This window comes from Dromiciops gliroides, chromosome 1 (assembly GCF_019393635.1).
Source record: "Dromiciops gliroides isolate mDroGli1 chromosome 1, mDroGli1.pri, whole genome shotgun sequence".
Taxonomy (NCBI): domain Eukaryota; kingdom Metazoa; phylum Chordata; class Mammalia; order Microbiotheria; family Microbiotheriidae; genus Dromiciops; species Dromiciops gliroides.
This window is the reverse complement of record NC_057861.1, coordinates 16,755,148-16,767,653: the sequence shown is the minus strand read 5'-3', so window position 1 is coordinate 16,767,653 and position 12,506 is coordinate 16,755,148. Positions and strand designations below refer to the sequence as shown.

At 49.4% G+C, this 12,506-nt stretch overlaps 1 protein-coding gene across 1 annotated transcript in view; it reads right to left on the bottom strand.

Annotated features, from left to right (window-relative positions):
* The window catches only part of SSH1 (slingshot protein phosphatase 1), a 94,630-nt gene extending 86,314 nt beyond the window's left edge, over positions 1–8,316 (bottom strand). Inside the window, 1 exon segment of the mRNA XM_043977922.1 lies at positions 7,701–8,316. Coding sequence (XP_043833857.1) covers positions 7,701–7,769 — 69 coding nt within the window. The 5' untranslated portion in view covers positions 7,770–8,316.
* Positions 8,317–12,506: the final 4,190 nt, after the last annotated feature.

The window sequence follows — 12,506 nt, the reverse complement described above, 5'->3', positions numbered from 1 at the left end:
ACATTTTCCAGTCTACCCAAATCAATATATACATAATTAAGTTAAATCAGTCAATCAACAAACATTTATTAAACAACTATTGCATTCCAGGTGCTGGGCTAAGAGCTGGGCTTGTTCAATGTCCTATGGGCACTGGGGTGCTGAGCCAAGACTGGAGTACAGGGCTCCAGATTCCAAATCCAGGCATTTCCCCGAATGGGTTCTAAGGCCTTTTCCAGTGCTAAAAGGTTTATGACTTCTAGAACTATCTCTTTTGATCCTCACAGGAACCCATGTGATATTACAGGAAAGGCACTATCAACCCCATTTTACAGATGAGCACACTGAGGCAAAGAAGGAAAGTCACTTGGCCAGAGTCAGACAGCTAATGAGTGGAGAAGCCAGGACTTAGACCCAGGGCTTATGGATTCCAAGTCCAGGGTTTCTTCTCCTATTCTAGCCATCAGCTGAAAAGATAATCACGCAGAGGTGGGGAGCTGGTGATGTGACAGAGTGCATATACTGTCAGACTGAGTTGATCCATTGACTCATTTGGCAAAACTGCATTCCCTCTCCTTCTGTCTCTCTCTCCCCCCACCCCATGATCTCTCTCCTCCTCTCTCTCTCCCTCTCCTCTTTCTCTGTCTCTCCCCTCATTCTCCCCCATCTCTCTGCCTTTCTTCTCTTTTCCTTTCTTCTCCAGCCCTCTTTCTTTCCCTCTCCCTTCCTCTTCTCCCCTTCTCTCCTTAGTATTGTTTGTCATAAGTAGATGACTCTCTGAAGAGGGGAGGGGAGGAGATATTTTTAAAAATGAAGGTGATAGGGGCAGCTAGGTGGCGCAGTAGATAAAGCATTGGCCCTGGATTCAGGAGGACCTGAGTTCAAAGCTGACCTCAGACACCTGACACTAGCTGTGTGACCCTGGGCACAATTGCCTCACCAAAAAAAAAAAGAGAGAGAGAGAGAGACAAAAACATTTTTGCAATGAACAAAAGGACCCCTCCTTCTCCCCCACAGTCTCTGAGATATTAAAGTTCCAAAATCAGGCTACCTGAGAGAGTGTATCTAAAAACACTTTGCCGACCATAAAGCACAACGGAAATGACAGTTATCATTATTATCATCTGAAAAGAGTGACATTCAATTCATCAAAACAGGCATTTATTAAGTGCCTGCGGTGTGCCAGGCCTTGTGCTAAGTGCCAGGAATCCAGTCCCTGCCCTCAGGAAGCTCACAGTCTAATGGGGAGAAACAACAAACAAACAATCACATGTATACAAATAAGATACAGACAAGAGAGCTTGGGAGTGATGTCAGAAGAAAGGACAATTCCCATTCCCTGGTGCATTTAGATTTATAAAGCCCTGGAGGCAGCTAGGTGGCACAGTGGATAAAGCACTGGCCCTGGATTCAGGAGTACCTGAGTTCAAATCCGGCCTCAGACACTTGACACTTACTAGCTGTGTGACCCTGGGCAAGTCACTTAACCCGCATTGCCCTGCCCCCCCCCAAATTAAGATTTACAAAGCCCTTCTGTCCCTACAACTCAGTCTGAGTAGAGCAAGGATGATCACATTCTGATTTTGCAGATGAAGAAACTGAGGCATTAGTTAACAAGGGAAGTGACTTGTCTGTGGCCACACTCCTAGTAAATAGTAGGGCTGAGCCTTGAATCAAAGGCATGAGGATATAGGATCTCAGATCTAGGGCTAGAAGGGACCTCAGAGGGCTCTCAAGAGCAACCCCCTCATTTTACAGATGAGGAAACTAAGGCAGAGAAAGAGAGAGACTTGCCCAAGTAAGTGGTTCAAATTCTGGTAAGAACAAATTCGAATTCAACCCCTTAAAAAAAAAAAAGGCTTTTAAGAGTGCCTTGAAAATTGCCAAGATGGGGCAGCTAGGTGGCGCAGTGGATAGAGCACCGGCCCTGGAGTCAGGAGGACCTGAGTTCAAATCCAGCCTCAGACACTTAACACTTACTAGCTGTGTGACCCTGGGCAAGTCACTTAACCCCAATTGCCTCACTAAAAACAAACAAACAAACAAAATCGCCAAGATATAAACTGTGGAACATTCTAGGTGGTTGGTTTATTTATGTAAAACCAAAACAAGCAATATTTGATATGCCTTATAGGATTTCTGAAAGGTCAGGAGTTATTGCTTCTTGTGCCCTGGAGTTATTTTTCTCCATTATTTTTTCCCCTGTACACAGAAAACCGGAAAGAAAAAAAATCCCCAATGGCTCAGCCTGCTGGGGCTTGGCATATTCCGGCAGTCACACAGAGGTGCCCATTGAGAGGGGAAAGAGAAACCTGGAAAGCATCGATGGCTGGGAGAGATGGGAGGCTGAGCCGAGAGGGAAGCTGGCCACGGGCACCACTGTGAGAGGAGAACAGGACACCCAGCCAGGGTGAGGCCAAGCTGCCCAGGGAGCCAGCTGGGGGCTTCATTCCAAGGGAGAATGCTGAAAGGCCCAGCCAGGACTGGAGTCACCCAATCTTGGCGCCTGCTGCCTGGCCTGCCACACCCAGAGAAATGGGAAAACCCTGTCGGACAAAGTGAGCTGGACTTGACGGCTCAGGAACTTTGCCATTTGCTGACCTGCAGGATGCTGGGAAAGTCCTTTGCCCTTGATGGGCCTCTGGGAAATGATAGGGTTGGACGGAGGCCGTCTCTATAATGGTTCTCTGGTTAGCACAGTACTTAGCACATAGTAATAGGTGCTTAATGTTTATTGAAACGATTTGATTTCATTTTGAGCCTTGGCTTATTTCTCTGTAAGATGGAGGCAAAAAAAAAAAAAAAAAAAGAAAAACGGAGGCAATATAGAGTACAGGGGGAAAGACCACTGGGTTTGAATTCAAGAGGAACTGGATTCTAATCCTGAGTCTGTTATGTCCAACCTATGCGACCGTGAGCAAGTTACTTCCTCTCTCTGTGGGTCTGAGTTTTCTCCTCTATAAAATAAGGGGGCTGGACTAGGTCACTTCTAAGGTCCCTTCAAGGTTTGACATGGAGTAAATTTCCCCCTATAATTATGATTCCAATTAATGCCTTAGATTTCTGCCACGACAATAAATGTCGGTGTCTATTTGTAGAAATTCTTATTTTTAAGAATTTAGCTCAGTTCAAACTGACCCCCCTGGCCTTTTTTTTTTGGTCTATACCCCTTTGTTGTACCTGGCACACAATAGGAGCTTCAAAATGTCTTTGACTGGGAGGGCAGCTGGGTGGCATAGTAGATAAAACGTTGGCCCTGGATTCAGGAGGACCTGAGTTCAAATCCGACCTCAGACACTTGACACTTACTAGCTGTGTGACCCTGGGCAAGTCACTTAACACTCATTGCCTGGCCCTCCAAAAAAATGCCTTTGACTGAATGATTTCATCAATGTAGGGAACCTCTGCCAACAGCAGATCAGCTCCTACTTTGGGACCTTGAAAATGGAAGTGATGTACCCAAGGTCACATAGTCAGTTATGTGTCAGAGGAAGGACTTGGACCCAGGTCTTCCAGACAAAGAGTCCAGCTCTCTATCCAATCACTCCATGTTGTCTCACATCAAACCCAAGCCAGGCAGAGGAGAGTGGCCCTGCCTTGTCTCCCTCTCCCATTCTCTGTGCTGGGTGATGTCACTCACTCATACCAGATAAGCAGGGCTAGTGGGGAGGGAGGAGAGGGAGAGGGAGAGGGAGAGGAAGAGGGAGAGGGAGAGGGAGAGGGGGAGAGAGAGAGAGAGAGAGAGAGAGAGAGAGAGAGAGAGAGAGAGAGAGAGAGAGAGAGAGAGAGAGAGGGAGAGAGAGAGAGAGAAAGGGGGGGGGGGGAGATGCTGCCAAGAAGGGGAATGGCTCAGAGCTGCTGTGTCTGAGGCCTGAGTCTGCTCTGTCTCACCCCAGAAAGCTGCTGCTTTCAGAGCTGCATGAAGTCAGCTTTGTGTGGAGATGGTGAGGCTTGTCAGTAGTTAGGGGCCCTTTGAGGTCCCTGTGAGAGACACACAAAGATCATGGCAGGCCCTTGTTTAGGGCCTATGGGGGAGCTACATGATGGGATCATACAATGTCAGAGCTGGGAGGGGCCTCAGAACAGGGGATGTCAGAGCCCAGATGATCATCAACCTTCCCGTTCCTTAGAAGAAAATGATGCCCCAAGTCCTCCCCCAGGAGCCCACAGCTAGGAGAGTTCACTGCTGGGAAAGCCTCAAGCCCAGGTCTCTGCTCTCCTTCCCCTGGTGTGCTCCGAACCACACCCTCCTGACTAAAGAAAGGATCAAGTGTCTGCTTCCCTTCACTCCAGCAGCACCTGTCTTCGGCGCCTTCATTCATTCTAGAAACACTCAAGGAATGGCTAAGTAAATGGCTCTTGTAGGAAAGGGTGGCAGGTAAAGACTGAATAAAGCCCCACCCTCTCCCTTCCAGGAGATGACAGAGGAGGCCAGACACCCCCCAGTGATCACCATGGTCCAGAAGAGATTGATAAACAGCCCAAAGCTGGGAGCATCCACCTCCATTTAATAATACTCATCCCTTGCTCTAGTCCAGGGTGCCCCATCCTCTCCTGGAGCCCTGGATCCCCCATCTTCTCTCTCCCAGAGCCTGGGGTCCCCCATCTTCTCTCTCTTAGAGCCTGGGGTCCCCCATCTTCTCTTAGAGCCTGGGGTCCCCCATCTTCTCTCTCCCAGAGCCTGGGGTCCCCCATCTTCTCTCTCTTAGAGCCTGGGGTCCCCCATCTTCTCTCTCCCAGAGCCTGGGGTCCCCCATCTTCTCTCTCTTAGAGCCTGGGGTCCCCATCTTCTCTCCCAGAGCTTGGAGTCCCCCATCCTCTTCCTCTCACGCCTGTTGTTTCATCAGAATTCCAATCAAAGTGGCAGGAAAGAAATCTAATTGTACCTTCTTCCTGGGGTCTGCTGGGTTGTTGGATTAACAAAAATAATCTGCCAACAGTAATTTTAAGAATGTTAAACCATGGGGCAGTTAGGTGGCGCAGTGGATAGAGCACCGGCCCTGGAGTCAGGAGTACCTGAGTTCAAATCCAGCCTCAGACACTTAACACGTACTAGCTGTGTGACCCTGGGCAAGTCACTTAACCCCATTTGCCTCACACACACAAAAAAAAGAATGTTAAACCAAGATAGGCCCAGAGACTGGCCAGCCATGGGTGGAACTGAGAATCTGAACAGGTTTAAGAAAAGCCCTTCCTTGGAGGGAAGAGGGAGAGGGGGTCAAAGCCTAATGTGTCACCTCCCGAGTCCAGGTGATCTCACTGTCACAGCCTCAAAGCACCTGCTAGGTCCCTCTTATAAGGCTTATAGGTCTACAGTTATGAGAGGTGAGGAAACTGAGGTCCCAACAGGTTAAGTGACTTGCCCAGGGTCATGCAGGTAGTTAAGTTAAGGGGTAAAGCTGGGATTTGAACCTTGGATTTCCTGTCTCCTAGTCCAGGGCTCTACCCACTGCTCTACCCTATCGCTTCCCTTTTGAGGTCCCAGGGACAGGAGGGCAGCAGAGTTGAGTCCCAGCTCCTTCTGATTGAGAATAACATTAATTATAATTAGTTGACATTTACACAATCCTTTCAGGGCATCATGGCTAGTGGAACCAGGAAGAGCCTGGTTCAGATGTCACCTCTGACCCACACGGACTGTGACCCTGGGTGACTCTCAAGACGTCTCCGTGCAACTTGCTAATGCCCTAAGCGGCAGAGGAGAAGGCAATCTGCCTCAGCAGAGGGACTTTCCCTGTCTGGGAGCTCCCTGCTATGAGTTCCCGCTCACTGGAGTCTCACAGCAACCCATGCAGCAGGCGGTGTTGTTATCCTCATTTCAGAGGTGAGGAGACGAGTCTCTGAAAGGTTTGTCTGAGTTTGGATTTGAACCCAGGCTTCCTGGTGCAGGCAAACCCAGGCAGCCCAGAAAAGGAGGCCAGAAGCCAGGAGATTGAGGCAGGCCTCACAAACGCACACTCCCGAATGCTGGGGCAACATCCCCACTCCCCCACTGTCCCCAAAGCAGGAGTCCTCCAAAAGCCCCCTGTTGAGGTCGGCTTCTAGCTCCCCCCCCCCCCCGGGGTGGTACATTCCTTATACCCTTCTCCAGACTTGGGGATGTCTATAGGTTAAGCATTCCGGCTGGACGGCGGTCCATGTGGACAGTGGTAGATACTTGGGGGGGGAGGGGGCCGAGGCCTAGGGCTCTTAATTGGCCCACTGGAACCAATTGTCCCCTTATTCGGTTCCAGCCCCAGTACCAGGGGCCTCTGACCTGTGGCTCTGCTCTCTTTGACCAATCCTCCCCCAAGAAAGAAGGGGCAAAGGGAGTGCCAGGATCATAGGAACAAGAGCTCTCTTTCTCTCTCTCTCTCTCTCTGTCAGTCTGTCTCTCTGTTTCTGTCTCTCGCTCTCTCTGTCTCTGTCTCTCTCCCTCTCTCTCCCTCCTCTTTCTTTCTCTTCCCCTCCCTCCCTTCCTCTCCCTTTCCCTTCTTCCCTCTCTCATCTCATTTTCTCCCTTTCCTTCTCTCCTTTCTTTTCACTTTCTCTCTTTCTCCCCTCTTTCACTCACACACACACACACACACAGAGGCACAGAGGCACAGAGACCCAGGGCCTCTCACATATGTGGAGACACAGGTATAGATTACCCAGAATGACATAGTCACCCAGGTACAATCAGAGAGTTCAAGACACACAAAGTAGGAGGGAAACAAACTGATCCAGAAACACGCACATAGAGACATAGAGACACAGAGACACACAGGGACCTGGAGGGAGACCCAGAGTAATACAGAAAAACACAGGGTGATCAGTGACCCAAACATAGAGACTCAGAAAGAAATCCAAAATGACCCAGAGACAGACAGAGAAATATTGAGAGACATAGGGAGATAACTGTGAGAATCAGGCACAAAGAGATGGCCAGAAATGCAGAGAATTAAGAGCCCAGGGTGACATGACCCACACAAAGGGAGATCAGCAGGGAGGTGAGGGATCCAGGCACACACTGAGCCAGAGACACATAGAGATGATCCAGGAAGACCCAAAGTCGGAGACATCCAGAGGCATTCACACGTAAGAGACTCAAAGAGATCCAGGGAGACTAAAGAGAAGGATCCAGGAAGACCCAAGTCATAGACACACACGAAAAGATTCAGCAAGGAACCCAGAGAGCCCCGGGTACAAAGAGAGACTCAGAGCCAGAGAAAGAGAGGTGGATGTCATACTGTCACTCAGTAAGGAACCTGGAGGATCCAGGCACACACAGAAACCAAGAGATGCAGTCATATGGACACAGAGAGAGACACAGTAAGGAGCCCGGTGGGTACCAGACACACACTTACAAAGAGATCCAGAAAGAGACGCATAGAAAGAAACTAACATTCTAGACAGAGAGAGGCTGAGCAAGGACCCCGAGGCACCCAGGCACACAGAGACTCAGGAAGAGATCCAAAAAGAGATACATAGTAACTATGCGAGAGTTGCAGGGAAACAGACACACACCGAGACTTAGCAAGAGACCCGGGGAGACTGAGATCCAGACCCGGAGCCTTCCAGAGGGATCCAGGGGGTCCCAGACACCTCGAGTCTCGGGAAGGACCCCCAAGAGGCAAGGGGCCAGGGCCAGAGCGGCGCTGCCGAGCCGGGGGGGCTGGCCGGCCTGCCTGCAGCAGGGGCCTGGCCGTCCCGGGCCGGAAGCGCGGGCCTGGGTTTACCGAACTCGGCCCCTCACTCACCTCGCTAGTGCTGGCGGACGAGGAGGCGGCGCTGGGCGTAGGCGAGCGCTGCAGGGTCACCAAGGCCATGGCCACGGGCGCACGCGGCAGGGGACCGCCAGGCTAGAGCCGCCGCCGCCGCCGCTGCTGCTGCTGCTGCTGCCGCCGCCGCTGCTGTTGTTGCCGCCGCCGTCGCCGCAACTGCTGCTCCAGGGCCTCCATCGCGCGCCGGGGAGCGCGGAGCTGCTGCAGCCCTGCGGGCTCGTACTTCCCTCCTGCTCCTCCTCTCTCCTCCCTCCTCCGGCCGCCGCCGCAGCTCTCGCTCTTCCTCTTCCTCCGGCCCGGGGGCGGGCGGGCGGCCTAGCACGACGAGTGCCCAGGGCCGGCGGGAGGGCCCCGGGAAGGGGGCGGCGCGACCGGCCGCAGAGCGGCCCCGCGGGCGCAGCTCCTGTGCTCCTACTCCCCAGCTAGGGCCGGGGCTGGGGCCGGGCCCGGGCCGGGGCTGTGCCTGCCTGGCCGCCTCCTCGCCTACATCTGCGCATCCTCGCGCCCGGGCCCGTGGCTTGGCTGGCCCTCCGTGACCCAGACGTACACCTAGACAGACAGACCGACAGACAGACAGACACAGACACACACACGCCCACGCCCGCGCCCCACGCCCCACTCCCTTCCCCCTCCCTGCCTGCCCTCCCTCCCTCCCTCCCTCCCCGTGCTATCTAGAGATTGCCGAAGGGGAAACTGCCCGAGGGGATGAGCATAGTTTAAAGGAGATGCCCACCTTCCCCTCCCCCCCCAGCTCCTAGCACTTACTAGGTGCTTAATAAATGCTTATTGACTGACTAATAAATAAGCTCCACTGTGTAGTAGGCTCTATGCTAAGGACAGGAGATAACCCCTTCCCCCCCCCCCCCAAAAAAGACAAAAACACAGGCCCTGTTTTCAAGGTGCGCACTGTCTAATAGGAAAGATTCTGCCTAGGGAGGTGGGCAGCCGGGCTAAGATTGCTTCAAGCTGCAAGAAGGTGCATAAAGTTAGCAAAGAGACTCATTTTAGTCTTGTGTCTGCCATGGGAGCTTCAGCTTTTTCTCTAGGACAAGTGTTCCTCTTCCCGGCAATCAATCAAGAAGTATTTATTAGGCATCCTCTAAGTGCCGGCACCGAACAAGGGGTGGGGAGTGGGGGAAGGGAACTAACTGGAACAGAAGATTTCTAAGGTCCTTTCTAATGTCCACTGTTCTCAGGTAACTTTGGGCAAATCACTTATACCTCTCTGGGCCTGTATGCATAGATAAGGGGTTTGCTGGGCAGCTAGGTGGCACAGTAGATAGAACACTGAGCTTGGAATCTGGAAGACTCATCTTGAGTTCAAATCCAGTCTTGGATACAAGCTGTGGGGCCCTGGGCAAGTCACTTCATTCTGCCTCAGTTTGTCTGTCAAATGAGCTGGAGGAGATGGCAAACCAGTTCAGTATCTTTTCCAAGAAACCCCATATGGGGTCATGAGTTGGAGATGACTGAACAACGACAACAAAAAAGATGAATTCTACTGATGACTCAGTCTGACGCTAACTCTAAATCTGTGAACTAGGAATCTTCCAACTCTGAAATCCATATGCTAAGGCACCTCCCAGCCCTGACATCCCCTGTTCTAAGGCCCCTCCCAGCCCTGACATCCCCTGTTCTAAGGCCCCTTTCAGCCCTGACATTGATGTTCTAAGGCTTCTCCCAGGATCTCACAGCTGCTCCTGGCCCAGCCCCAGTCCCAGCCCCAGGAAGATCATGGACAATAACTGAACAGGAAGGGAAAGCATGGATGGGTTTACAATGTGCACCAAGGGAAGGAGGACCCACCTGGATGAGAGCACAGATTCAATTTGATTCATTTCAGATCAATTCAACAGTCAACTCTGAGGCTGTAAGGTTGCAAAGAAGGTGCCCATCTACACAAATCCATCTCAAGAACCCACACACACATATGTACACACACACACACACACACACACACACACACACACTACCTGCCCTTAAGGTGCTTATATTCCCCTGGGGGTGCAGTACCCAGTCTCCCTGTATAAGTATAAATTAAGAAGCGCTGAAGAGAAGTCCACGGATGGAGGAAAGCTCCCCATTGAGGGGCGATCCAGTGACAGCTAGGAAACAAAATGAACCATCACCCCAAAGGCCAATGGGAACCTATGGTGCATATAAATAGACCTCAGCATATGCCAGTGACCAACAGCACACCAAAGGGCGGCATCATCAAGGAGCATATGAGTGAAAGGGAGGCCACAGGTCATGTAGTGAGAGGATGGGGTATCAGGTTGCTGGCCCATGTGCAGTCCTGGCCTTCATGTGATTCCAAGAGAGTTAGAGGAAGGTCCTCCCGCATGCTGGGAACAGCCCCAGTGGCAGGTTTAAGGGAGGACCTGGATAAGAGGTAAATAGGATTAGGAAGTATGAATGGCTTGTCTTCTGAGATGAAGAGGTAGTGAGTTCACCATCAATGGAGTTCCTTAAGCAGAGGTGGGAGGATGACCACTTATCAGAAATGCCAGAGGAACTTCCTGTTTGGCAGGTCTTCTTATTCTGGGGGGAGGGGCAGGGCAATGAGGGTTAAGTGACTTGCCCAGGGTCACACAGCCAATAAATGTCAAGTGTTTGAGGTTGGATTTGAACTCAGAATCCAGGACCGATGCTTTATTCACTGTGCCACCTAGCTGCCCCCTAGACCAGGGCTTCTTAAACTTTTTCTACTCATGACCCTTTTCTTCTGAGAAATTTTTGCATGACTCGGGGTACAGAGGTATACTGTTGCCAAAATTTTTAGGACCCCCACATTCAGTTATAGGACCCCATATGGGATCTCGACCCACAGTTTAAAAAACTTTGGGCTTGACAACTTCAGGGGTCTCTTCTAACTATGAGATTCCATGATTCCCACTGGAGACCATACCTATGTGGATGCTAGACCACAGCCACTAAAGTAGTGGCTTGTCCCCCTTCTGCCCATTCTCCAGCAGCCATCTCAAGATGGAAGATCCCTCTGACTGGTAAGTTCCTGGAGACCCTCCATTTTAGAAGAAGGCCTAGGGTCCTGGCCAGCCATGTTCATGCCTTCATTCCTCTTCCTCTGCTTTCTGACTTCCTGATTCTCCCTCCTGTGTTCTATGCTATAACCCAACTTGGCCACCTTTCTCTCCACTGACCCTTGTCTTCCCTCATTACAATGGAAGCTCCTTGAATAATTAGAGATTTAAGATTCATTTTGGCTTACTAGCTGTGTGACCCTGGACAAGTCACTTAACCCTCATTGCTCTGAAAAAACAAGCAAAAAAGATTCATTTTGGGTCAAGTTATTTTGTTTGCCAATGCATTGCCAATGTTTAGAAATCTGTTATACTAATGGTATTTATTAATTTTTTTTAAAGTGAGGCAATGGGGGTTAAGTGACTTTCCCAGGGTCACACAGCTAGTAAGTATCAAGTGTCTGAGGCCGGATTTGAACTCAGGTACTCCTGACTCCAGGGCTGGTGCTCTATCCACTGTGCCACCTAACTGCCCCTATTATTTTTAATTCCCATATATAGCCAACAAAAGAGCTTTTCTATACACCCATGTCTGTCAAAAATATTTTAAAATAAAGTTCCTTTTGTTGTTATCAGGAAAAGAGAAAAAGAATGGAAACTCCTTGAGGAGAAGCACTGTTTTTCTTTTTATTTCTATTTTTATTCCCACTGCTTAGCACAGTGCCTGGCACATAGTAGGTGCTATATAAAATTTAGATTTGATTATTATTGTTATTAAATGAGATAATTTTAAAGCATTTAGCATAATGCCTGGCACATAGCAAGCACTTAATAAATTAATGTTTGATGACCATGGTCATGAAGCAGTTTGGTTTGATCTGTGACTCTCCACTGCCTGGCCCAGTACTTGCACATGGTATTCAGTTCATAAACATTTAATTAAAAGAAATAATATAATCGAAATTATATTAGCTTTGGAGGTTTGCAAAATGTTTGGCATGGATGATCTCATAAAGGCATCCCAATAACTGTGAATTAGGTGCGACTTTCCTCTTAACAGATGGGGAGAGGAAAAGAGACTTATGTATGGTCACTGAGCCCATGAGGGGGGAGGTCAAAGGCTGACCCACAGCTTCCTGAACCTTTAGACAGCACGCTGTCAGCTGCTGATTCTGCCCCTCCGGTATGCTGGTGTGATCACAGTAACACCTACAACTTCTTCCATTTGCCCTTCATTCACTAATAAGAATAACAATAGCTGACATTTATATAGTACCTACTATGTGCCAGGCACTGTACTAAGTGCTTTATAATTATTATCTTATTTAATAACAATAATAACAGCTAACATTTATATAGCACCTACTATGTGCCAGGCACTATACTAAGTGCTTTATAATTATTATCTCATTTAATAACAATAATAATAGCTAATATTTATATAGCATTGGGGCAGCTAGGTGGCACAGTGGATAAAGCACTGGCCATTGATTCAGGAGAACCTGAGTTCAAATCTGGCCTCAGACACTTGACACTTAGTAGCTGTGTGACCCTGGGCTTAACCCTCATTGCCCTGCAAATATATATATCATTTACTATGTGCCATACACTGTGCTAAAGGCTTTATAATTACCTCATTGAATAATAATAATAAAAGTTCAAATTTCTATAGCAACAACAATGTGATATATAGGTACTGTGCTAAGAACTTTATAATTATTATTTCATTTAACTATAATAATAGCCAACATTTATACAGCACCTACTATGTGCCAGGCACTATACTAAGTGCTTTATAATT